General features: G+C 43.5%; 1 protein-coding gene across 2 annotated transcripts in view; it reads left to right on the forward strand.

The window, feature by feature from the left end:
* CABLES1 (Cdk5 and Abl enzyme substrate 1) overlaps window positions 1–24,660 on the forward strand; it is a 70,817-nt gene that overhangs the window by 42,043 nt on the left and 4,114 nt on the right. For both annotated transcript variants that reach the window (XM_032123492.1, XM_032123502.1), the window contains exons 4-9: window positions 1,146–1,223; window positions 11,171–11,270; window positions 12,747–12,903; window positions 13,694–13,797; window positions 23,196–23,302; window positions 24,220–24,427. In XM_032123492.1, coding sequence (XP_031979383.1) covers window positions 1,146–1,223; window positions 11,171–11,270; window positions 12,747–12,903; window positions 13,694–13,797; window positions 23,196–23,302; window positions 24,220–24,427 — 754 coding nt within the window. The remainder of the gene's footprint in view (window positions 1–1,145; window positions 1,224–11,170; window positions 11,271–12,746; window positions 12,904–13,693; window positions 13,798–23,195; window positions 23,303–24,219; window positions 24,428–24,660) is intronic.

Here is a 24,660-nt window from a genome sequence, read left to right on the forward strand (position 1 = left end):
TCTTGACTTCAGGGTGGTTTTGATGCTCCTTAATGAAATGTCAGAGCTCAATGGCTGAAGGCAACAGTGTGGCTGTGTAACAGGTGGGCTACTCCAAGCTATTGGATTTAAAGAAAATCTACTCTATCCAAGCTGAAACCAGGACAGTATCACACAGTGACTTTGCAGATGTTGCAGAGATTTGGAGACTGGTTAGAAATGCAAGGCATTTGCTCTAAGAGTGTCCTGGATTCTGAGATAAGCTCTCCTGCAGGTAGATAATGTATGCTTTCATATAGCCAAATCTTGAGCTAACTGTCTATGAGGAATAAGGGCAAGCCATGCTTAGAGGAGGAGGGATTCAGCCCTGACAGTGACCAAGACACGTGTAGTGCTGGAGGACAAATGGCAGGGAACTGTGGGATCAGTTATGCCTGAGTGTCAATGCAACATCATAACCAAGAGGTCTAGTGTGATTATAGAGCACAGAGGGTGGCAGGGTGTCACGGCTAGACACTGATCTTAAAGGTAAGACTGGAAGATGTGCAACTGCTGAGGTCAGGGATAATGTCTGGAGACAAGAAAGGTGATGTGGAAAAACTGGAGAAGACTCAAGGAGGAAGCTTGAAAACAGTGAAAGGATCTGAAAACTTAGGATAATCGCAAACCTGATTGATGGATGAAGCCTATTTCAGGAACAAAAAGCTGACTATCAAGGGAGTCCTTTGGTTTAGCAGAGAGAGGTCACAACCAGCAGCCAGAGTGTGTATCACCTGGATTGCTGCTGGATTTGTCTGTTGAATTTCAGCCATTATAGTGAGTTGACAGAATGATCCTATGCCTCTCTGGGGGAACTCCTTTCCCTAAGAAAGCACCTATCCTGGATTCCAAGTCACATATTCAAGATAGTCTTCCTAGAAAGCCCTTAGAGGGAATGGGACCCCACTACTCGTTCACTGCTGATTTGCTGCGGCACAGGCTTTAGCACTTCTGTAAAGGCTCCGTAGCACAATGTCTGTGAGATGTGGAAGAGGATGGAGAAATTGTCCATTATGGAAGTTTTATGATTGCAAATTCCTCAATGGTAACATCTGTTTGCTTTGATTATTGTGGTGGGATTTTTCAATGTTAGTCTTTGATGTCTTTTATTTTCTTTTATATTTTAGAATAGTCCTTATCAGCAGCAGAAGATCCTTCTGTAGCATATTTTCAGTGCTGCCATATCGAGACTGTACCCAAGTCGGGTATGTATATTTATACGTGTACTGCATAGTCTTTCTGGGCCTGCATGTAGACCTGATAACAGACACCAGCATGATGGAGGCTAATGCTTTTTACATGTCTGCTCTGAGAAGAGATAAATGCTCTTAGGTGTATTTGTCTCGTGGACCATTACCAGGTTAAAACTACAGCTCTCAGTCCCCACTTTATATATATGTGTTGTGGTGTCTTTGATTATTACGCTGGAGAAAACTATCCCCATGAAATCAATGTTCTTGAAAAATGCACTGTTTTTATTGTTTCTTCTGACTTCACTCATCTTTGACAAAACAAAGACCCTAGACAGCACAACTTTAATTGTATAAGCCATCTTAGCTTTCTCATTCTCCCATGCAAACATGGTGCTACTGTATCTAGATTTTTAGAGCTATAAAGAAATATTTGGATTTAAACAGAATACTTTTTAATTTAATACTTTTAGTCACTGGTCAGATTGTTCAGTCAGTGAAGACATTATTTTGGCCATAGTATTTTACAGGTTCATAGCTGTCCCTGCAGCTCTGCTTTGCATCCCTTGACATGCTGAGACACTGTAGCTCTGATAGAAAAGTTCCTTCGGAATGAAGTAGTTCTCCAAAGACTGAGGAAGCTTTTAGCTCTTTCAGTGAAACCACAGAAGTGGAAGAAACTGGCTTTGGCTGGAAGACATGGCCTCACAGGCTCTGATGGTCAGCTGGGTGCCTTTAGAGGTGCAGTGCAAGGTTGGGGCGGGCAGTGCTGGTGGGCAGCTGCTCTGTGACCCTGGGACAGGGGGGAAAAGCGTGGCCACCACGGCCACTTGCCAGAGACCTGAGAAGTCCTTGTGGCTGACTTAGTGACTGCAGAGCACAAAATTCGTGGGAAATAGCCAATTGATACACTGAGGTGGGTTTGAAAGAGCCACAAATCATCTAGAGTCAAATCTATCAACTGTATAAAAGATGAATTTGGCTCATACTTTTCAGCCATCTATTTAGTTCTGGAGAATGATTTGTCGCAATCTCTTTCTGCACCAGTAATTTAAAACAAAGGGAGATTATTTTTATTGCCCAAAGGAAAGGAGGAAGCACCTTTGTTGGAGGGTTGACTTGGTCTGCTCTCTTACAGTAAATTTTAATTAAACTGTGATGACACATCAGGGAAATCCTTGTCAGACTGGCAGATTTGTTCTTTGTTCTTGAGTATACTGTCATTCTTTTATGGTCATCATCCTGTGGAAATTGCCTCTTTATTGAAAATTGAATTATTTTGAAATTCTGATGACTGGTTATACCTTCTAAATTACACCAGTAATGAGCCCAGCTGCAAAACTAAATATTATTTCAGCATGTCATGTCTTGTATTGTGCTTGCACAGCAAGAAGGGCATGGGATGAGAAGGTAGCAATAGCCAATACACAACAATCCAACCCTGTTCCCTCTGCTAAAAGGCCAAGATTTTTTAAAAATGCCCTCTGTCTTTCTTCCAGAGCATCAGAGGAAGAGAGAAACAATTCAGTGGCACCTCCTTCCAGGAACAGCTGGTGCAAAGAACAGATGAGGCAGTATAGCATAAACTGTGGCCACTCTGTTCAGGCTGCACAATGCTTGCTTACTTGCACATTTTGGATGTTGAAATAGGAGTGGGGAGAGACACTGGATACTCTTATGAAGTACTGTAGTGACAGCATCCTTTAGCTTTGTTTTCTCTGGATCTCTGGATTGCTAATGTCTGTCCCCAGGCAAGACATCCCAACTGGTTTGTGTTCTGCAAACATTGCTGAATAGTTAATGAAAAGAAGCAGGTCATTGCAGGGAGCCATGGGCACATCTGAAATTTGACTGGAGAAAGCCCCGGCAGGAGTGGGAGAGTAGGATGGATGAGCAGGCAGGAGGAACTGTTCTATGTGAGAGGAGCACACAGTGGGGCTGCTGCTGCTTCTTCACCTCTGCTCCAACTCACAGGCACTGTGGCCAGTGAGGAAATCTCCAGGCACAGCTGTTTTGTGGAAGCTGCCAGCCCATGTTGTACTGTAGGCAGTACAGAAGAGCTGTACTCTACCAATGCTCGTAGATACAGTCTGCAGGAGCAGATCCATTATAAAAACATGGTAAAAGGCACTTTCTGAAGTCACAACTCTATGTACCTGTCCTGTGTGGATGGGGCAGCACACTCCTCACCAATGAGGTGCAAGCAGTGTACTGTAGAACTGTGGCCCTCGCCTGCCTGCCCTCCATACAGAGGTCAAACTACAACAGCAAGAACCCTCTTCAAAAACCTCCAAACCATGTTTTTAAGTGGTTGTACCAATACAAATGGAGGTCTGGGCATTGCAGGGAGGAGAGCCATACAAGTACATGAGGAAAATAAGTTTGAGGTGCCCCTGGAATAAGTTTCCTAATTGCTTACTTTTCTTCCTCTGTCTAGACCAGCAGAGCAAGTGTGAGAGCAGACGTAGCCGGGTGAAAACAATGTAAAGAAAGCTACATTGCAAGTCAGGAGCTGAAGGAGGTGCTGAGTATCTTGCCTGTTGGCATTCCTTGGCCCGCAGTTTCTCTTGATGTTACAACCCAAAGTCATCAGACCCTAGGCAGGGTTTAGTGGTGGCTAAGGGGAGTGATGCAGGTTGTCTTGTACCTGTGAAAAGACTTGTAACAGTGTTATTGCCTCTGTTCTTAATTTAACAGACACAGAGAAAGATTGTCTGAGTGTTTGGCTTTGATGATGTCTTTATGTATTGGTCAAACCATAACACTTTATGACATACAAAGTCATAGTGTGATGCACAGGTTCAGGCAAGTGCTAGTACTGCAGGTTTGGTTTGTGCAGTTGTCTCTTTTTTCAATGTATTGGAAACCTTAATGGATAAAGGGTTCCTCTTTCTTCTTTAAATATAATATTCTGAAAGAGGTAAGATCGACTTTGTGAACAGTGTTGAAACTTCCTCAGTATCCACTTCATATCTTCCTTGCCACAGATAAGCATTAATCCCCATCTAATTCTATGGATGGGCAGAAAATTGGAGGTGTTGACCTCCCATTTTTATCTGAGGTGCACCCTGTGCATCCCCTGATGCTGCTGTGGCACACACCTCTGTCAGAGGTTGGTTGTCACTGTGGAAGCTCACAGCAAGCAAAGTTGAGCCTTGATACTGTTCCACTTCCAGGGCAGGGGAACACGCCTCAGGTCTACAGCACGTAGCTGTCCTACGACACACACCCTCAGCACAGGCATATAAACCCACATGCTGACCTGCTCTGGGCCCTCAGAGGGGATTTGTGTCATGGCAAACCAAAGAGTGAAGCCATGGATTAAATAAGACTTGAAGGAATTACTCACTTGGAGATGGGCTCCAGATGGTTTGAGATGAATTGGATTTCAGGCCTTTGAGACAGGAGACGGGGATGAGACACAGCAGATATTATCCTTTTAGCCATTAGGCAGGTCATGCTCTGGACACTTGAGTCCCCAAAGAGGAACCATTACAGCCACAGTCTTCAGGAATGTTCCTGCAGATTTCTGCCCGCCCCATTCCCCAGCATGGTGTGTGCAAGGGCACTCTGTGGACCCACCGTGTAGCCCCAGCCAGGATGGAGAAGAACCAGGTTCAACTCTGCTTACCCTGGAAAAAGCAGATATCCTGGGCAGGGGAGGAGGGAATCTGTTCTCCATTGCTTGCCAGCTCTTGAAGCTTTTCTAGGCACCACTTCTCCATCAGCTTCCAAGGAAACAACTCTGGCAGTGCCCACAGACATCAAAGTTGCTCCATGTGGCCAGCAGGACACGGTGGCCTGCAAAAATGCTCTGCATATGCTTGCAGCCAAGTGAGAACAATCCAGTCCTCATTAGTATAGCCTAAGCCATTTCAAAAAAGGACAATGGTGGTGTATGTCTGTCACTGTTAGAGGTATAATAAAGGAGGAAGAAGGTACCGTGTTGTTTTTCTCCCCAAGAATAAAAGCTATTGTGGTTAGTTGGGTTTATAGTTCTGTTGTGTGGGTTGTTTTTTATCTTTGGCACACACCGTTATGCTCCATGATTTCAAAACGTGTTTTGGAAAAGGGACTTTTTAGGCTTGTTTTTATCAATGGCAAAAGCATTCACAGATTGAAATCGTACCTATTCTGATTATATATTTTGTGATGTTGTAAGAACTCTTTTAAGAGCTTTCAAGTTCCTGTGAAGTCCTGTCCAGAAGATTAATCTGGAGAATCTGGGGGAGGAGGAGAGCTGGCGGTGTGACACAAATGCAGCACTGCAGCCTGGTTAGTCTTACATGGAACATTCAGACCTGGGCTTGCAAGTGACTGCCTGACAGCAGGGCTGGAGGTGATGAGCTACAGGACAGAAAACTCAGAGCATCAGATAGTGCACATCCTTTTAAAAATGGCCAGTTCATCTCATCTTTTATTCTTCGTGGCACTGAATTCATTATGTGGTTAGAAAGTTACCTGCAGCAGGCATAGCTGCTGAATATTCCTGTCTTGACAAAAATACAGGTATTCATCTGACGAAACTTGCCTCCAGCTAAAGGAAATAATGCAGTATGAGTAATCAAATGGATTGAAGCCCAAGAAACAGACCGTTCTTCTGAGGTAAAGCAGCAAGTCATTAGATAAAAAGAATGTGTGTCCTTCTCAGAAATGCTACTAAACCAGCTTCATCCAGTTTCTAAAGATAAATCACTGCTGAATTTAACTTGGAATTTAACTAAATGCTGACCGGAACAATAATGTGTTCAATGATGCCAGGAGCAAGAGGTTTTCAATACCATCACCCCAGATAATACCTAACCAAAATGATCTGTTAGTCCATAGCCCTGGCATTCCGAACAGCCTTCTTTACCTGAACTCTGCAGTCTTTGTTCATATTTAGTGTTTAAACTGGGTAAGAAAGTCATATGCAAAATGAGGCGAGAAGAAGGACTCATGTGAGGTTGTCGTGCTGCAGTCAGTTATTTGGCAGGTTAGTGAGTGTAGAAAATGGGGCAATATTTACAGGAGAAATTAGAGCATCTAAATTGCCATATGGATAGTAGCAATAAGCAGACAGCAAAGCAGGATACTCTGTTACATCCTTGCTGTTCTTCCCCAACAGATTTTGTATGCGAGGCAGTTTTGATTAAGTCATCAATCTTGAGTGCTTTTCCTGAGCATTTATCATTCTGTAGGCCTGGGGAAGAACAACTCTCTCTTTTTAGCCTGTGACAGGGAAACTGAAATATCTCTGCTTTTCTTTACCATCGCCCATTTTCCCTGCTTCTCGCAAATTGAACAAAAAATGAAACCAAGCACATACTAGCTTTACAGAAAGGCACAAATCTGAGGCTTTTTTTCTCACAACAGGACATTTCAAAACTAATCATTTCATGTATGAATTTTATAGAGCCACCATTGCTCATTCTTGTGAGTTGCCCTGTTCCCTTAGGTTGAAATTAACCAATAAATCTCCAAAAGCTAATAAGTTTAAATTTTGAACTTTAACTCTCTGTTGGGCAAAACATCAGGAAAAGAGCTGGCATGCTGACAGCTAAGTATCTTTGGAGAGAGAAAAAGGAGGCTGGCCCATTAGAGCCATCTTTCCAGGAGTTTTTTTGCTCCTTCTCCCTGTAAATTGCAGCTGGAGTTGTTCTAGCAACACTAATGGCATTAGGATCTGAAAGCTCTTGATCAATTATAGCAGGCAGCCTCAGGCAGTGGGAGATCTGCTGCTGGACTGACTGGCAGTGCGGCTTTTCCAGAGCTGTCATTGTCCTTGTCTTCTTAAACAGAGATGATAAGTAGGAATTATTTACACTGATGGGTGAGAACGGCATCTTTTCTTGATGTCTCATGAACCTCTTTTGCTTTTAGAATAAATCTTAACAGTCAGGAATAGCTAAGCATAAAATATAGGCACAGAAGGCTGACATCTCTAAACAATAATTATCAGATTCGTTTTTGCAATAAGCAGAAGGCTTTTTCATGTATCTAGAAGTCTGTTTAATATTTCATGGACTCCTAAATTATTCACAGGTTAGAGTGCTCAACTGTTGCTGTCATTTAAAGAGCAAGTGCCCAGCAGGAGTGTTGCATGAGACTTTGTAGATCACGTCAAAGCATAACATTTGGTTCATTAAAGAAGTGTTATACTTCCGAAGGTAACAGCATCCAATTTATACTCTCTTAATCCTGGCCTGGCTAGTAAAAGACAGGATGAGATTGCTTGTTTGGATCCTTATCTATCTGCTCAGTAAAACTTTTCACCATCTGACAACAAATCTGGGATCCCATGTTACCTGGTATGGTTCCAAGAAAATCTGTGAACTCTGTTAGATGGAGAAACTGTCATTTTTTTCTTGCTAAGGAAACTATCCAGTCTGGCTGCTCAGGAGGCTGCTGGTCTCACTCCCAAGGCCAGAGATTTTCACTGCTGGGACTGAAACCCCTTCACAGCAGGAGGCCCCAGTGTCCCGATGGGTTCCCACTTGACTCCTCACACACCCCATTCAGACCAGATTTCCTCACCAGTTCAACCCCAGGTTTCCCATGGCAAAGACTCAGATGTCTCATTCCATACAGCCGCTTACTCACGGTGCAGTAACACAGAACCAGCTCAAGCTGGTGCCTCTGAGGAGGATCCCCAGCCAAGGAGCCCCTGGGCTTTTACACCCTCACAGTCTCCCAGAAGTCTCCTCATCCTCCTGAGTCTTTGGCTCCTGCCCCCCTGCTCTCTGTGTCCATCCACCTCACTGGCTCATGGCCTTTATCTCCTTTGTTATGTCGCTGTGTTTCCCAGTGTCCATTCACCTGGCTGGTGTTACCCACCTCCCCGCCCTCTGTTATCCCAAAGGCTGGCAGTTCACGGCCTCCCTTCTCAGGCTCCTTCCTGGAGCTCTGCATTTCAGTCTGCATTTCAGTCTGCATCTCAGTCTGCAGCTTGTGAGCCTGTCTACTTGGACCAGATTTATTCCTCAACATTCTGCAGTCATGGGTAACTAAGACAATACATTTTGTTTTGAGGGTAGTTTCTAACGCTGCTCAGCCTTCCAGAAATGGTATCCATTAATAGAATACTAGAGCTTGACATTGATGTAAACCAGGGTAGCTCCCCAAACTTTGTCAGAAACTGGAATCTAGTTTTTTGCCTCCTAAGGAAATGTTATCCCTGATCTTCTCATTTTCTCAAGCTTTCCCTGCTCAAATAAGGTGAAGGTAGTAAAATTAAGTTCCCATGGTTCATTTTTGGTTTTGGGTGTCTGCTTGAATTCCTTGAAGTTTCTTAAACAGCAATTTTGGAAATAAAGCAGGAAAATCAAAACTGAGGAAGAGGAGGTAGGAAGTTTTCTTTATTTAAATGCCTCTTTGGCAAGGACTGTCTTTCCTACTCTGCATTTTCTAAGCACTGCTTACTACTGGATATTGGTTTGTGCAGTTCCTGAGTCCCACTGGTAATTTAAATAACTTAAACACAGTGAAAGCTTGATTTGGTTTTTTATATGAAGTGCCTGTCCTCCATATGCTTCTGCCTTGCAGAGCCCCTTGGCTGTGGTGCCGTGCCAAGGACATGTGTCCTAAAGAATCTGGTGGCCGTGGATGGCTACACTGGTGCAGTGGCTTTACGCAAACAACCATCCTGACCCTTCCCCAGGCACAACTCACCCTTTTGGAGTGGGCTAAGGGAAAGCATCCCCCAGATCTTTCCTAGTTGTTCTTGGGATGGTGGGGCTGTGGGGAGGAAGCAGCTGTGCTGAGACTCCCCCCAGCAGTGGGCTGGCAGCCTTTGGGCTTGCTGTCCCAGCAAGAGCTTTGCTGGGGGATTCTTGAACTCTTTGTCTTTAATAGGAGTGAGGGAAAATAAATAAAGGCTTGTCATGCAAAAGTTTTATTAGCTTGCTGTAGGTCATACTGATAGGGAACTCAAAAAGGATACAGTAAAGTTGCTTAGGAATTCCTTATGAGGTGTTAACCAAGATCTTTTATGAGAGAGAGGAGGATGTGTATAAGCCAGGGTGAGCCTTTCCGTTTATACACTCATAAGAAACTGCACATTGTTTAGCACTGATTTTCCTCAAGAGAGAGAGTTTAATTCTCTGGTTTATGGACAGTTTTCTCTCCAAACAGAATATTTTATTACTCCATTTTACAACACAAGCAGTCATATACTATCGAGAAATACAGAGCATATGTAGAGAAGGGGAACACCCCAAGTGGCCTTTGCAAAACAGGGAGAATTACTGCAGTGTTGCAGTAAGGTCCTGAAAGGAGAGTCCTCTTTGGAAACATCAAAAAGATGGGGAAATGGAGGCATTAGTGTCCATCGATCTTCAGCTAATGTCCAGGAATCATTCCTGTGTGTGCTTGCACTTGCCAGCTGACCATGCTCCCTGCTTCAAAAGCTCTGATTTCTTTCCAGTCCCCAGAGCTGGCCTTTATTTTTTAAAGCTGCTGTGCTGACTCTTCAAAGCGTGATGGATTTCCATTTGAGGAATGGCAGAGTTATCCATCCATGTCTGTTAATTACATGGAAAAATTTCTCCATGACATGTTTTTAGAGTTGTAACAGCATTATTTATTGCTCTGTGTCTGTAAGGTCTTGAGTAGAATGAAACTACACTATTCTGGTGTCAGGTGGTTCAGATATTTGTTTTCATTTTGGGGTTCAGAGGCTTCCTCAAATTGTGTGTTTGTTTCATAGATAAGACCTGCTGAAATAGTTACAATTTGGCATTTATCTCTTGGAGAAATAGCTCCCTTAAGCACTTTCTGCGCAGGAGCAGAGAGGCTAATACCATGCTTCTGACAGAGGGTTATTTTTACATAATTATTTGTCCAGCCCCTCAGTAACATGATATCAGGAAACAAGAATGATAATATGACACTGTGCTAAGTGAACTCCAATCAAGAAACTAAGAGGACTTTGTTGGGATTAGAAACTTGATACAATCTTTTCCTTTGTCACTGAAGTATGTTTTCCAGCAGATAGATGTTTTGGATTTTTCCAGCAGTGAGGTACATGACATACTGGGGACTCAGGATAGCAGTGCTTCAGAGAAATAAAATGTGTGATAGGTTGGAGAGGAAAGACAAGGAAAGAGGGTGTGTTGTATGTCAGAGCAGGAGATAGCCCAGCCCTGCGACTGGGTGAAGAGCCTGCGGGGCTCTCCCGGCCTCCATGTCAGCATCTCTCCCACGCAGAGTTTTGAGCACAAACTTGGACCTCGGCAGCAATCAGCCAGGAAAATACTGCAAGATAAATATTATGGAGTTCTGTACAGCTGTCACTAGTGAAGCACAAATTTGTTCCTGGTCTTTTTTACCTTTGCTCACATTTTATCATGAGGCTAAAGCATGGGATACAGTCTGCTTGTCTCAGGCATCTCGTTTATCTCCAAATGGAAGATGCCAGGTGGGTCAGTCCTTTTAAAGTAGATCCCCAAGTTTCCATGCCAGGGTCAGGGAGAACTGGGTTTCTCCTGTCAGTCTCCAGCAGCAGAGTCACTGGGCTTTTGCCACTCTCCTGTGTTCTTGGAGGAGCAGGAATCCTTCCTGGAATCTTCTATGAGAAATTACCTCTGTTTCATGGGTATGTGGCCTGGGAACATCTGCTGGCCAGATACATGGCAGTCAAGTGTTCAGGCTGGATTGGTGTGTCTCACCTGAAGTGGATATGACTTCCAGTTCCTTCCCAGTGCCAGGTTCTGTCACAGGTACCCAATGAAGAGGAACCTTGCTATGCATCGTAGGTGGGGTATGAGCTGCAACCATGAGCAAAGTGGGGGTTTTCTCTGTTAAGTGTTTGGAACACACACTTTGGGAAGCACAACACGAGTGCTTCCCATAGGAAGAGTTGTCTGATCTGTGCTTTGCATTGGCATGTCTGGATTAATGCTGCACCTTATTTCAGCACTGGTGGTGGGAGGTGAACAGGGCACATGTATTAAGAGCTTTTTCTGCTCTTCTTTGCTTCTCAGGGATATGAAGCTGGATGGTGGACGCCAGTGCCATTCTACTGGAGTGTGTCTGAAAGACATAATTGGTCTTGAAGGTGTGGAGCTCGGAGCAGATGGGAAGGTGGGGATGCTTCAGTTCCTACTCCCTTACATTTTATTTTGTAAGGGGAAAAAATGGCTTAACTAATAACAAGTGCAAATATAATGCGCAGTGTAACCCAGTAGTTAAAGCACAGTATGTGCAACTGTAAATAAGCTTAGCAGAAATTCATGAGGACTGCCCAAGCTGTCAATGCAGACAACTCTGTATCCTTGAAGAAATTTGCCTCTGGCAATATCCAAGTCTGTAAAGCGTTACTGAATTACACAGCCTTCCCCTGGCTCTAGTAGGAGGTATCACTGCAGGGTATATTGTTAGGAGCTTGAAAATAATTTCTGGTGAGAGTTGTAGCTGTAATCCTGTTTGCTTTCAATTGTATGTAATAACATTTTGCTTAATAATATATTTTTCCAAAGAGCAGGAAGACAGTAGCACGAATCTGATGAGTCTTTCAAAATCCAAGAGTTCATTCTCTTGAATAGAATAAGCAAATATGAATCTTTAGGGAAATGATACATTTTAAGGAAATATGTAGAGGAGAGACAGTTTTGATCATGGAAGAAAATGTTTCTTCCTGAAAACTGATTTACTTTCGACAGTTCAGTTTGCTGTCATATATGGATTTAAAGGCCCTGGGTCAATGCTGCTACAGGTTGTGCTCACCTAACCAGGTGTCAGGCCAGACTACAGGCTGTAAATTCCTGAGGACAATCTGTCTGCCTATAAATAATGAAAGCTCACATTTTTTATTTGATACCTGTTCTGACCTCCTTGTAAACCAGTCTAGAGTCTCAGGCTCGGTTTTTTCCTTCAATGCAATGTTATTTTTGGAAAATAAGCCAACAAGAAGCAAGGCATAGCTTTTTCTTGGCCAGGGGTACAAGCAGAGAATCACTGCACTCTAAAAATAATTTTGTCACAAGTTACTCATTCACACTTAGTCCATGTTGGGGGGTAGTAAATGATCCCCCACAACCATTGCTGTGAACTGGAGCTCACTTATTACATCAATAAGACTCTGCCAGACAAAGCCCTAAGGAAGAAAAATAGCAGAGAAAGTGCTTCAGTTTAGCAATGTTTAAGTGATTTGCCTCTGTGTGCTGAGGGACCTATACAGATGATGCTAGTTCAGTGAAGAAGCTGCTGAAATGTGGTACAGAGAAGGCCCACTGGAAAAAGCCTGACCAAACTGACATATTTTTAAATCTGACCCTTGAGTAGGATTTGGTAAATCCAGTGTATTAGAGGTTGTGTGTATGTGTGTTTGTTTTGCTGAAGAATTAATGCCTTTGCAAAAGCATTTTTTGCATGGATAAACTGACTGCACTGAAGCAAATGTAGGTGACTGGTTTTTATTATCTGTGCCTAACTACTAAATCCAGAAAATCCTCCATTAATTTGGCTTCTCTTGATTCCAGTTGGAATGCACCAAAGGCATCCCACTGCATCCAAGCTGGGCTGAAAGTAACTCTGTCCATTTTTTTTTTTTTTTTTTAGACAGTTTCTTACACACAGTTCCTATTTCCCACCAATGCTCTGGGAACTCGGAGAAACACGATAGATTCCACCTCATCTTTCTCCCAATTCCGCAATGCAAGCCATCGTAGCCTTTCTTTGGGAAGAGCTAACAGCACCCAGGGAAGCATTGATGCAGGTAACTTCTCAAGTGGCTTGTTTTAATATCCTTGGGTACCCTGATGGTAGGCAGTTATTGCAAAGGACTGATGTGTTTCAGCCCCCCATTAGCTTAAACTAAGTAAAATATAGTCTTGTGTTGTGGGTGGAACACAGTTCATTCCCTATTTGCTTAGAAAGCTTGCTTGTGGGGGATGGAAAGTTAAATACACAAGCACGTTGGTTGTATTGACAGCCCCGATGGCACCCGGCGTGCCTCCTCCTGTCATCAGCATTGTTTGTTCCTCCTGCTTCAGGCTTATCCTTACCTTCCTTTGCTATGGAAAATTTACAGTGGCAACACAGTAGTCATAAGCTGAAGGTGTAAATTCCACTTGTGACCTTTGTTAGGCTGGAAAGGGCTGTGTTTACAAAACCGGACACGAAACATAAGCCAAAGCACTATATGCTTAAGATATTTTGGCATGATAAATGAGATTAATCAAAACATTTGCCTGAACAGATGAAAACTTGTTGCTGGGAATAAAAGTCATTGTGGAGCTTTATATAATTCTGCAGTTCTCTAAGCCCTAAATTCACATTTACCAGGTAATTCATGAGCTGTAGGTCCTCTATATCTTGGCAGATCACCTTAGTATAGAAATGCTTAGAGTGGTCAAAATTTAGAGCAATTTTTCATGTCTTTAAAAAGTCTTGAATGGAGATAATATTGTGCATTATCTGTGAACTCGCTTGCCACTTCTGTTAAGTCCGGAGATTTCTTGATGTAATTAATTCATTTCTTCTATATCTAAACTGTTGTTTTATAGGTAGTGACCTGGGAGACTTTGTTGAATACGACCCAAATCTTTTAGATGATCCCCAGTGGCCATGTGGCAAACATAAGCGGGTTTTAATATTTCCTTCATATATGGTAAGTGATTCTGTGTAGGACAGAGAAATTCTGGTAACAAAATTCTGAAGGTTGAGGTTTCATTTGGCCATATTTTAAGAAGACTATTATTATTTTTAATCCACTAATAAGAGCTGTTCAGAATGCTTTGTTCTAAATGACAGTTACTTCTCGAGACATGTTAAAACAAACTCATCGAGGTATTACAAAAGCAAACGCTTTTATTACCACTGTATTTCATAAATGCTTTAGATGAAAGGCTTGCTCAAACAATGCACCCATTCATTGGCATTTAGAGGAAAATATATACTTCCTCAAACTGGCATCTATTACAAAACAGGAGGATGCCCACTGGGGTTTTTCTGAAGTCATGAAGCTACGCTGTGTTTTGATGCTAATCATTCACTTCTCTGAACAGCTTTGTTTCCCAGGTATTTATTTCACCATGGGATAGTTCTTCCTTTGATTGCAGCAATTGTGAGCAGAGTCTGTATATTTCTCACTATATCCAAACCCATAATGATACAGACACATAACTGTTCCATGGTCTGTCCTCTGACTAAATGTTTCCTTGGTGACAGACTTTTGTTGCCTTTTTTTTTGGTTCCTCCAAAAACTGTTTTGGCAGGACTGTTGCAAGATGCAGGGCAGTCATACACATGTGAGCATGTATCTGTCTGGATTATACATCCAGAGTAATAGTAGGCAGTAGAGAAAAGATTCTACTTTTTTTTTTCCCCCAAAGTGGTGACCTCTACTACTCTTTTCTCTGTAAAGATATGATAGGATTTGAAACACTGAGGTCTAAAGTGTTGTCCATGTTCTTGTTTAATTTGGAACAGAAGACATGATTTAAGAAACTGCTGATGTATGTAAAGATACAGCCTTGGTATGTTCTTATCTGCCCCCACCCCAGGGGTAGTTTGGCTCTTGGGTGCTCCTTCTTCAAAATAAGCTCTGTGTTTCATGTAGGTTGAAGATTATCTCCATGCTAGCAGGAATGTTCTGTCTGTTGCACACAGAGGCTTAACTGAGTTCTGAGGCTGTGTTTATGCTAGATTTTCAAATGGGAAGTCCAGAATGTCCTCTGCTTACTTGCTGCCAGTTTTCCTTTAAGGGTTGGCAAGTTATTTTTTGGCTGCCAACCCACAAAGTGGCAACCTTTTATAGCAGCTACATCTGTGTGGGAAAATATTTGTCAGGTTTTGATATGGTTACTGGACAGGGAACTATCTTCCCTCAAGGAGAAAGACATTATTAGCCAACATCCAAAGGGAACATAGCTTTAGCAGTCATGGCTCTGTTTCTGACCTTCCTCAGGCTGCGAGTGTCTGCCAGGCAGTACAGGTCCCCATGGATCACCTGAAATCTTTGATCCCTTTGTAACTTGATGTTGTCGTGGACATGGTTAAATGAGTCAAACAGGGGCAGCCAGGATGGCATCCCGCAAGGGAGTTCTCCACCCAGGAGTGGGTGTTCAGTGCCATTCTTCTCCACATGCTGGTTAACCACAGCATTTCAAAGTCTTGTATTTGTACTTCTATTGTGAAAAAAAGGAGCTGCCAGGGGTATGACTAGATGCCCTAAAGGTGAAAAATGGACTTCAAAGACAATTGTTAAAATCAGTGTCAGTGTTTATCTAGAATATATTTGCATCGACAGGGATCTCCCTGCTTTTTAATTTTCTCTGGGGATTAATTACTGCTGTGTCTGGAATAATGTCTTATTTCACAGTTGAGGGGTCTTTTCCTGAATTTGCCTTCCAGATATCACCTTTTCAGCACTGTCTGAGGGTCTGTGGGACGCCCGTCTCCCTTTCTGTAGGCAGGTACTAATCTAAGAAAGCATTGAAGGACATTAAGTGCTCTGTTTCTTTTGTTGAGGGGAATCACAGGGAGGTGCCAAGGTCTCTCTCAGCTGGGGTTTTGCCTGCCCGCAGCCAAAGCAGCATAGCTGTGATGCCATGCAGGAGCTGCATGGCTTTGCAAGAAACTGAGGGGCGGGTGGTTGTTCTTCAGTGCTCAGCTGAAAGATGTGACAAGGTGCTGGTGCTTCCTTCAGCTGGAAGAAGGGAAAAAAGGTAGTGCTGGAGTGTCCTGGGAGCTTGTGGGTTAAATAGGGTTCTGCAGTTTGGGCAAGGGCTTGTGCATACAGCTGGTGAATCTAAGGCCATACTGGCTATGCAGGAGACTTTACTCACATTTGTTTTAGACTTTCCTGACTCTACTGCATTCCCTCTCCCTCTCTCTGCAGTTCACATCAGTGTGAGCAGGAGCATAATAGGCTGATGATTTCAAGTCATCTTCTCCCCCCCCCCCAGTATAAAAATCAGTGCACACTACAATTAAAGCACATTGCAGTCTGGGGGCCAGCGAGAGAACTGTGGTCTTTTCCTGACTCTGCACAGCCACTGCAGCAGTGCCAGACCTCTGCCAAATGACCGCAGAGGCCGGGAGCAGCCGCTGGTCCTGGGCGGAACGTGGCTGTAATTGCTGCCTCTCGCAAGCGCCAGAGCAGCTGAGAGCGGCTCTGATGTCAGCGCCCAGCATTTTGTTGTGCGTGGAGAGCCGCAGCTTGTAATTAAAGTTTCGTTACTTGGCCAGGATTTAGCATTAATGCTTGACAGCTGCAAGCTTGTAGATACTCCCCTCACCCCTCCTTATGGATATCAGAGCAATTAATGGGGGGAAGGTGTGGAAGAGGAGTGGATGCTGGGCTGCGGCACTGCCTGCGGGATAGAGCTGCATGCACTGATATTACTCCCATGAGTCTGGCTTGTGCTTTGCAGGCCAGGATTTCTCTGCTGGGAAAGCTCTGTTGAGGTCTGTGTGAATGCTGCATCAGTAAACACTGCAGGCTTTATCCTGAGGCATAAGACAGACAAAATGTGTGGTCTGGCTTGGAGTTTACTCAGAAATACATGCAACTGGCACTCTATGTGCTCAATTTTTGTGGAACCCAAGTTTATCATCACTGTCATTGACTTTATAGTCTTTTAATTTAACTGAGCTGAATTAACCCTGACTCTTGGTGAGGAGTGTTAGCTACAAGTCCTCAGCTGTTTTCAAGGAGGAGCTGAACTTCCTCCTTGAAGATAGCTGTGGGGAAGAAGTGCTTTTGGTTTGGTCTTTTTTTTTTTTTTCTGTAGGGAAGTCCCAGGCTTAAAAGAGCATACACTTTCCTGTCCCGTTTCTAAAAGTAATACCCACAAATTGCCTGTCATAGGACAATTTTGAAAGTATTCTTCAATACTTTCCCAACACAAACTCTACAGCTTCAATTAATTGTAATAGTTATATTTAAACTCTGGTCAGCCCTGGAGAAATTATTTCATTTTGTGTTGTCTTTGTAGGAGAGTCTGCAATCTCTGCTGCAATATAAACAGTAAGAGGTAGGAAAAAATCTTGCTGGGAGGTGGGGGGGAAGGGAAACATCATGTCATGCTTAACAGATGTCTTCCTGGCTGATACTGCTGAAACAGGAATTCGTGCAGATTCTTAAATCTCTCTAGAACAGGAACTTTATCTACCCGACTGAGCATTAATTTCTTTCCTCGAATCCCATGTCGACTAGCATACGTGCGGACTCATCAATGCCCCCTGGTCTCTCTGCATTCTTTCCAGCAGGAACGCCTTCTGTGCTGAACTAGAAAACTCATTCACAACAGGCTTGAGGTGATCCTGCAGTCCTGCTTTTGTTGGTAACACAGAAACACAGGAGCATGTTAGCTGGTCACTGCGTGCTGCCAAAACTTACAGCAAAAGAAGAAAAGCCCAGATCAGCAGCACGTTGACTTTGAGTGACCCTCCTGTAGTTGCATCCCTGTAATATCCATCCATCTGTTCTCAAGGGATACATGTGGAATTAGGTTTGGGTACTGAACTACGATGTCACTGTGTTGGTTTAATAATATAAAAACAAATTGACATCTCCACAGCACTAATAAGAAAAGCATGTCACAAAAGTCTGCAGAGCTGTTACAGTGCCTGTCTGCCAGCCTGCACTTGCCAGGTACCGCTGTAGCAGCGAGCACAGCCAGGCTGCATTATTTAATATTAGTCCTCCAGTGTGATTTTCAAATTAGAACTGCTTGCTGCCCTGGCCCTTTGGTCTAACAAAAGCCCTGCATGATGATATAATGCATTTGGTCTCTCATTCCCCCATTCTGTCTTTCATGAGGAGCACCAAGGTCAGGAAGACTCTGCTACAGCCAGTGTCCTTCAGTGCTGTCACCCTGTTCTTCGAGCCACTTCCGTAGTTGTATATTAAGTATCTCCAGACTGCTTTTTTATCAGCTGCTGACATTGTACCCAAAAGTCTCAGGGAGCAGAGGATTGCAGTGGTAGATAATAGTATTTAAACCCTGTGCTCTATACATTTGATGCTATGTTTGGCTGAGACTCCAACAAACAATTATTTTGTAACAATGACACACTGTATTAATTGAGAATAATTCCAGAGTGTTAACATTATAAAATAAACTGATGTCCTTCCATGTATTTAATTTCAAAGAGGCAGTTTTGAGACTATTTGCCTTGTGAAATACAAAATCTTTCAGTTTAAGGTCCTTGAATGTTAATAACTTCGTAAAAACAGAAACATCTTATTTTAGTCTATCTTTTCCTTTTTTAGAATCTTAACTATAATTCGGAATCACTCCCATTTTCCATCACAGTTTAAAGTCTCTTCACTATCAGGAATTCCCATATATATCCATCATAAGCCATAAGTATATGAATTAGGTTACTGGCAGTTGATAGGTACATAGCTGGTCACTTATGGGATGCATTAGTCAGAGAATGCAGAGTCATTGACTTCTTTTCACTTCTTGTGTGGCTGAGAACTTATCAGTGACCTACTGAAAGTCTGTTTCAGGTATCAGTCTTCCATCTGCTCTCTGTGGAGTAGATTTGTCAGGGGTACACAGTAACAACAGCTGAAGAGAGCCTATCATATATCTTTCATTTTATTCACCTATTTTATTCTGATTTTATCCTTCTTAAGCTAAGAGATAGAGGCATCCAAGGCTGGATCATCTTTTACTGGTGGCATGCCAAAGTAGGATTTATTTTCAACAATATTTCATCCTGTCAGTCTTTCCAACCATTTCAGGAATCCTCTCTCCTCCCATATTTATGAAACTATATATACAGCTTTCCTATGAGAAAGCAGCTGCTTGAAAATGCTTGTGAGTAACACACGAGCTGAGCTCCAAGTTCAAAACTGCCAGCCACGCAAAAAGTGTGCAGAGTAGAGACTTGGGCTGAAGCGTTCATCACGCTGTCCAGGCATCTGTCAGCTACCATATATCAAGGCTTTCATTTGTCTTGTGCCTTCCATGGCCAAACTAAAATATACATACACAGATTTGTATACAGAGAACGTAACAGAGCCCACGAAGGAGTATTGCTGAATGCTGAACTGAAATGTGTTCCGTGCAAATAAGCTGTGAGAAACAAGACAGACGGTTCTGGATGACAGAAGTTAAAAACATTGGAGATTAGAGTATGAGAGACAGTTTAGTAGTTCCCAGTGCCTTTTTCATGTGTCTGACAGCTCTGGGAGTACAGAGTGCCTGGCTGGTAGGGAATAATATTATGTAAAAGAAAGCATGTTTGGAGATAGAGAAAAGCTGTTCTCCTTTTAGGGAAATATTTGCAAACCCTTCATAAAATTTGGAGCATCAGTATTGATCAGAGCCCTGACACAGGCAATACCAGAATTATCCTGGACAAACAGACGTGTATTTTTCTTCACATGGCAGCTTCATTTGGGACATGCAGGCAATTCAAGTGCAATGAGGTGGCCTGAAACAGAAGAGCAGTGTAAACGCTGAGCAGGGAGCAGGCCAAGAAGGATGGCATTGTGTCCAAGCTTTCCCCTGCCAGATCCCAGCTGGTTCTTGTGGGTTGCTGAACCACCCCAGAGCTATCCTCTGCTCCTTTACTCGTGGGCAGGGGCAGTAGTGAGGGTTGCTGCTCAGTGCCAAGCTGTCTGCAGGGTGCATGAGGTGCCCTGGGCAGGATCAGGGTTGGGGACCAAGATTTCTTTGTAGTGTCATGAGTGCTGTGCCCCAGCAGGAGGGGTACTCAGGTGCCTGGTCAGAAACCATCTGAAAGGGTAACTGATTGATCACTCAACAGATGCTAATTCAGCATTGATTTTAAATTACCTCTCAACAGATATTCTTTAGGGTTTTTTTCTGCCTGCCTCTCAGATGGGCAGGGTCCTGCACGCACAGGATGCATTTCTGTAGGTACCAGCTGGACAAGCAGCATCCCATTGCTCAAAGTCTGGCTTCTACAGCAGCTACGAAGGAAAAAAAATCAAGGAACAAAAAAAAACTTTCACAAATCCTTTTCTTGAGAATAAGGGCAGTTAGCTGAGCTCTCCAGCATGGCACTGACAAGATGAGACAGCTGCCTTAGAGCCAGTGTGTTCAAACATGCTGCCGTTATCCTGTTACATGAATCAAAACCAGCACACACCAGCTTTCATCTGGATTTCATTATCGTGATTTATATCGTAGAGACTGTTGTCTCGCAGGAAGCAACAGTATTCAGAGTTGGAGAAGGGGAGATTCTTATCAACAGGACAAAATTGACAAATCTCTGTGTTTAAAAATAACCATACCTCTTTACTGTTCTCAGTTTTAAGCTGCCTGCTTAGTCTCAAGCCTCTGAGTGCTTTGCTTTAAATGAAATTTTTAAAAAGAGCTTTTCTCCTTCCAAAAATAATTTAGCTGAATTCTGGCAAAGCTCCCACAGGCTGGAGGAGTCCCAGGTAAAACAAGTCGGTGCCTGCAGAGCAGCTGTGGGGAAAGGTGCATCCCAGGGGGCTGCTGCTGCTGTCTGGCAGAGCCCAGGACTCGCTCCCCCTCTGCACAGTGGCCCCCAGAGCTGCGGTCACCCTGATACTCACTTGTTAGAGGTGAAAACAGCTGAAACTCGCTGTCTGGCACAACTTCTGTGCAGCCCTTCAGCTCAGGCTGGAGGATGGACAGGGCCTCCCACCGCTGCTGTTCCCCTTCTCTTGGGAAGTGGTTTCTGTTGTGCACACAAGCAGGGGAAGAAGATAACCTGGAGAGAGCTCAAGGCAAGTTAATTAAGATAAAACTAAGAGCTCTGTGGTAATGAAGAACAAACAGTAGGCAGTTAGGTTTGTAGTTAAATATGAAATAAGGTTTCAGGTAGCTTTGTACAGTAACACTGAGCTCACTATATCTAGGATTACCCAAGACAACCAAAAAATACTGGTAGTAACTAAAATCATCTTTACATTTAGTAGGATGTATGTGCTTTGTGTCTCTTGACTCTGTAAGCAAGAGCAGCATGGACCCATGTTTCTGTACCCCGAGTAGCAGACAGCAGTGGTCTAAATTAGAGGTGGCTTGTTTTAGTGTCCTCTTGTAGCAGTACTGAGAGGAAGCCTCTTAACACATAAAAATCCCAGCATATCTGTACATCAGCAGCACCCAGCTTGCTGATGATCGTTTGGCAACACTACCAAGGAGTAGGCAGGCAGGCTGCAACATTCCAGGGAAAGAAAGGAAAGGAGTAGTTGTTAAGATCTTAATTCTTCTTCTTTAGAGGGCTGAGCCGTGCCAGGTGAGACAAAGCGTGTGAGAGGCTGGCTGCAGTGAAGGGCTGCACAGTGCATGCATACATCCTTCCAAACTCAGCAGGGTTAAAACCAGGCAGGCCCACACATTCCATTGAAGGCTTTCCCACCTATCCCGGGTAGGGCAAGGCTTCTCCTCCCTGTCTTTTCCTCTCTTCCTTTTCTTCAGGTGTGGCAGCACTTTGCCTGCTTCAGCATCAAGGCAGCTTATGAATTTTTAACCTCAGGGGCACTGCACTGTGTGCCTGAACCTGCAGTCAGATTCATCCATGCACATGCAGGGCAGCAGGTGTGGCTGAAGGGTGTTGATGCTGCAGAATGGCCCATGTTTTAAAACATGTGCATGACCATAACAACACCCCATGGCAAAAACTTGGTTTTCCTCTCTATTACAGTGTGTTTGCCTCAAATACTGCTGGGCACTATTCAGGGGAAACACATGCTCTGCTCTGTTTTAAATTCCTATAATTCCTAGTAATTCAGTACCGTATCTCCTAAATAAAGTGCAGGAAAAGTTAGGTGTGTTTTACTCTCCTTCATGCTTATTTTGGAAACAGAGAACAACATGACTGGATAAAGGGAATTGTCTGCTTTCTCTCTAGAGCCATTGCACTTTGTATTCCCAAGCCCTTCCATATATTATTTTGATTGAAAAAAAGCCTGAAAGCATATGCAGTCAGTCTTTTTGGATGATTTTGATTCCCATGAGGATATGTTACAGCAGAGCTCCACCTTCTATAAACGCTTAACATGCAGCAAGGGTTCTGCATGCCTCTTTCCACCTCCTGGTATTTGGTGTTAACAGCCCTTTGCCATAATACAAATTAATCAAAACCAGAAATTAGAAGGGAAGTATTATTTTACAAGCCAGGAGAATGCACTGCTGCTCTCTTACATGCTTGACGCTGGCAGGGAGCTGGATGCCTGGGGACTAGGCTGTCCCCCAGGTGCCCAAGCCTGGGCTCTTCTCCACTTCTGTCCACTTCTGCCAAAGCATGGAAGGGAATTGACACATTTCCAAGATAAAGGTTGGTTTGTTGTTGAGCTGGTAGATTTTGGCCAGGTGAGTGGTGACAGAGGATTTGGGCAAAGTGCTACCTGAACAAAGACTGAGGGAACAAGAGAAGTGCGAGGCACCCACAGATGCAGGTGCTGTGTTGGCCAGGAGAACCCTCTGCAACCTGGGGAGATTCCTTAGGTTGTAACAAAAAGGAACAGGAAGCTCAAAGGAAAAAGACTGTGCACTTTGAATGTTGTCCTGACTCTTCTGTCCGCTTACTGCCTAACTTAGCACAGCATAACTGCCTTCCACTCTACTGGGTGACCTGCCATATAAGCTAATTACTTACCTTATTATAAATGTGTGCTGCAGCAGTCAAGAGTTTGTACCAGTGGTTTCTTTGAAGAATCACTTTGAGAGAAACTCACAAATGTGTCTCAGAACCACATGGAGATATGCCCAAAAATCTGGTCATCATATCAGTTATTGTGACGATTTTTTTTTTTTTGTTTTACAAGACTTCTCAGGTAGGTTTCATCCAGCCACATATAGTTTAAACTCACTCTTAACAATACTTGGAGGATGCTAATGAGGTATGTATTGTTCAAAGCTTGTGCTGAACAGGTCACTTGTTTTGTCAGTCACAAATAAATAGATGCCTTATTTCAGACTTAATTTTCCTGTCTGCTGAAAGCATTGGGACTGACTGGCACTTGTTTGGCATTCCCTACTTCTGGGAATCGAGTGATCTTCTTCGTTACAAACTAAGAGAGTAATTCTCTCCTGACATGTGTTACAGACCACGGTCATAGACTACGTGAAGCCATCTGATCTCAAGAAGGACATGAATGAGACCTTTAAGGAGAAGTTCCCTCACATCAAGCTAACCCTGAGTAAAATAAGAAGGTACGTTGCAAAGCTCAATAAGGCTGCGATGTGATGCAGCTGTCTCACATGTCAGTGCAATTCCTGCTGTACATGAGGGGAAGCACAGCACTGATTGATCTTTCAGGAGCAGTGACCAGCAGAGGTGCAGAGTAAGTCAGATGATTGCTTTGATTACTGGGATGAGCAAACAGGATAGAGGAATGTGCAAACACACACTGGTCAGGTGTCAAACAAAGCATCTAACGGCATGAGGATGAGAGCTGGGCATGCACTTTATTAAAATACCCAGAAAAACAACACAACAGAGTCTCTAAGCTCTTGGCAATTAGCTTAAAAAGAGACTGAGGAAAGAGAAGTGCTGACTTTTGTGCCTTGGCCAGAAGCAAAAAAAGAGTTGGCTTCACAGCAAAGTTGTAATATTCCATCTCTGTTTCCAGTGTAGCAGGCTAGACATATTGCTCCACTGAAGTAATGATAATTTCATTTGACCCTAGTGGCCAGAAGGACACTGAGCCACACTGCTCTGTAACCAGAGAGTGCTGCAGTACATGGACAGAACTGTCAGTTTGGATTTGACCAACCATAACCAGCAGCAAAAGCTGCATACAGAGCACCAGAAATCAAAACGTTGTTTCTAAACAAACGGTATGCAGCACAGGACCTCTGATGAAATATTGTTGCTAGAAATGTCAGAGCCTTTTTGGTTGCTTTTATAGCTTGACACAACTGTCTGTTGGGGGCAGTGGGGGGGAAGGGTGATGTAAATATGTGCTCTGAAATGTGCCTCCAAAACAGCACAAAGATATCTGCCCAGTAAATTATGTTTTCCCTTCCATTTGACTAAGCAGGAATCCCTGAAAGCATGGGTCTTGGGGTGAAATGAGAAATGCTTTAAAACTCATCTCACAGCATACTTGTCTGGTCTCTTTACTCAGCTTGAAGAGAGAAATGCGCAAGCTCGCTCAAGAAGAATGTGGTTTTGAAGAGCCCACAGTGGCCATGGCCTTTGTCTACTTTGAGAAGCTCGCTCTCAAGGGGAAGCTGAACAAGCAGAATAGAAAGCTTTGTGCTGGAGCTTGTGTTCTTTTAGCAGCCAAAATTGGCAGTGACCTCAGAAAACATGAAGTGAAGCATCTTATAGATGTACGTATCCATAGGTTTCCGGTGTTCCATCTACATAAAGTGCCAGTGTGTGGTCTGTGCAAGCCTGTTTGTCAATGGACATGCTCTCCTTCAGGCTTCCAGATGTACAACCAGCTAAATATCTTTTTTTGTTACACATTTCTGTGGTGGAAGTAGTAGTGATCAGTGTTACTCCAGAGGCATGGGAAGCTTTTTTGATGGGATAGAAGGCCCTGGTGTCAGATACTGAGAGG

This window comes from Corvus moneduloides, chromosome 1 (genome assembly GCF_009650955.1).
Source record: "Corvus moneduloides isolate bCorMon1 chromosome 1, bCorMon1.pri, whole genome shotgun sequence".
Taxonomy (NCBI): Eukaryota; Metazoa; Chordata; class Aves; order Passeriformes; family Corvidae; genus Corvus; species Corvus moneduloides.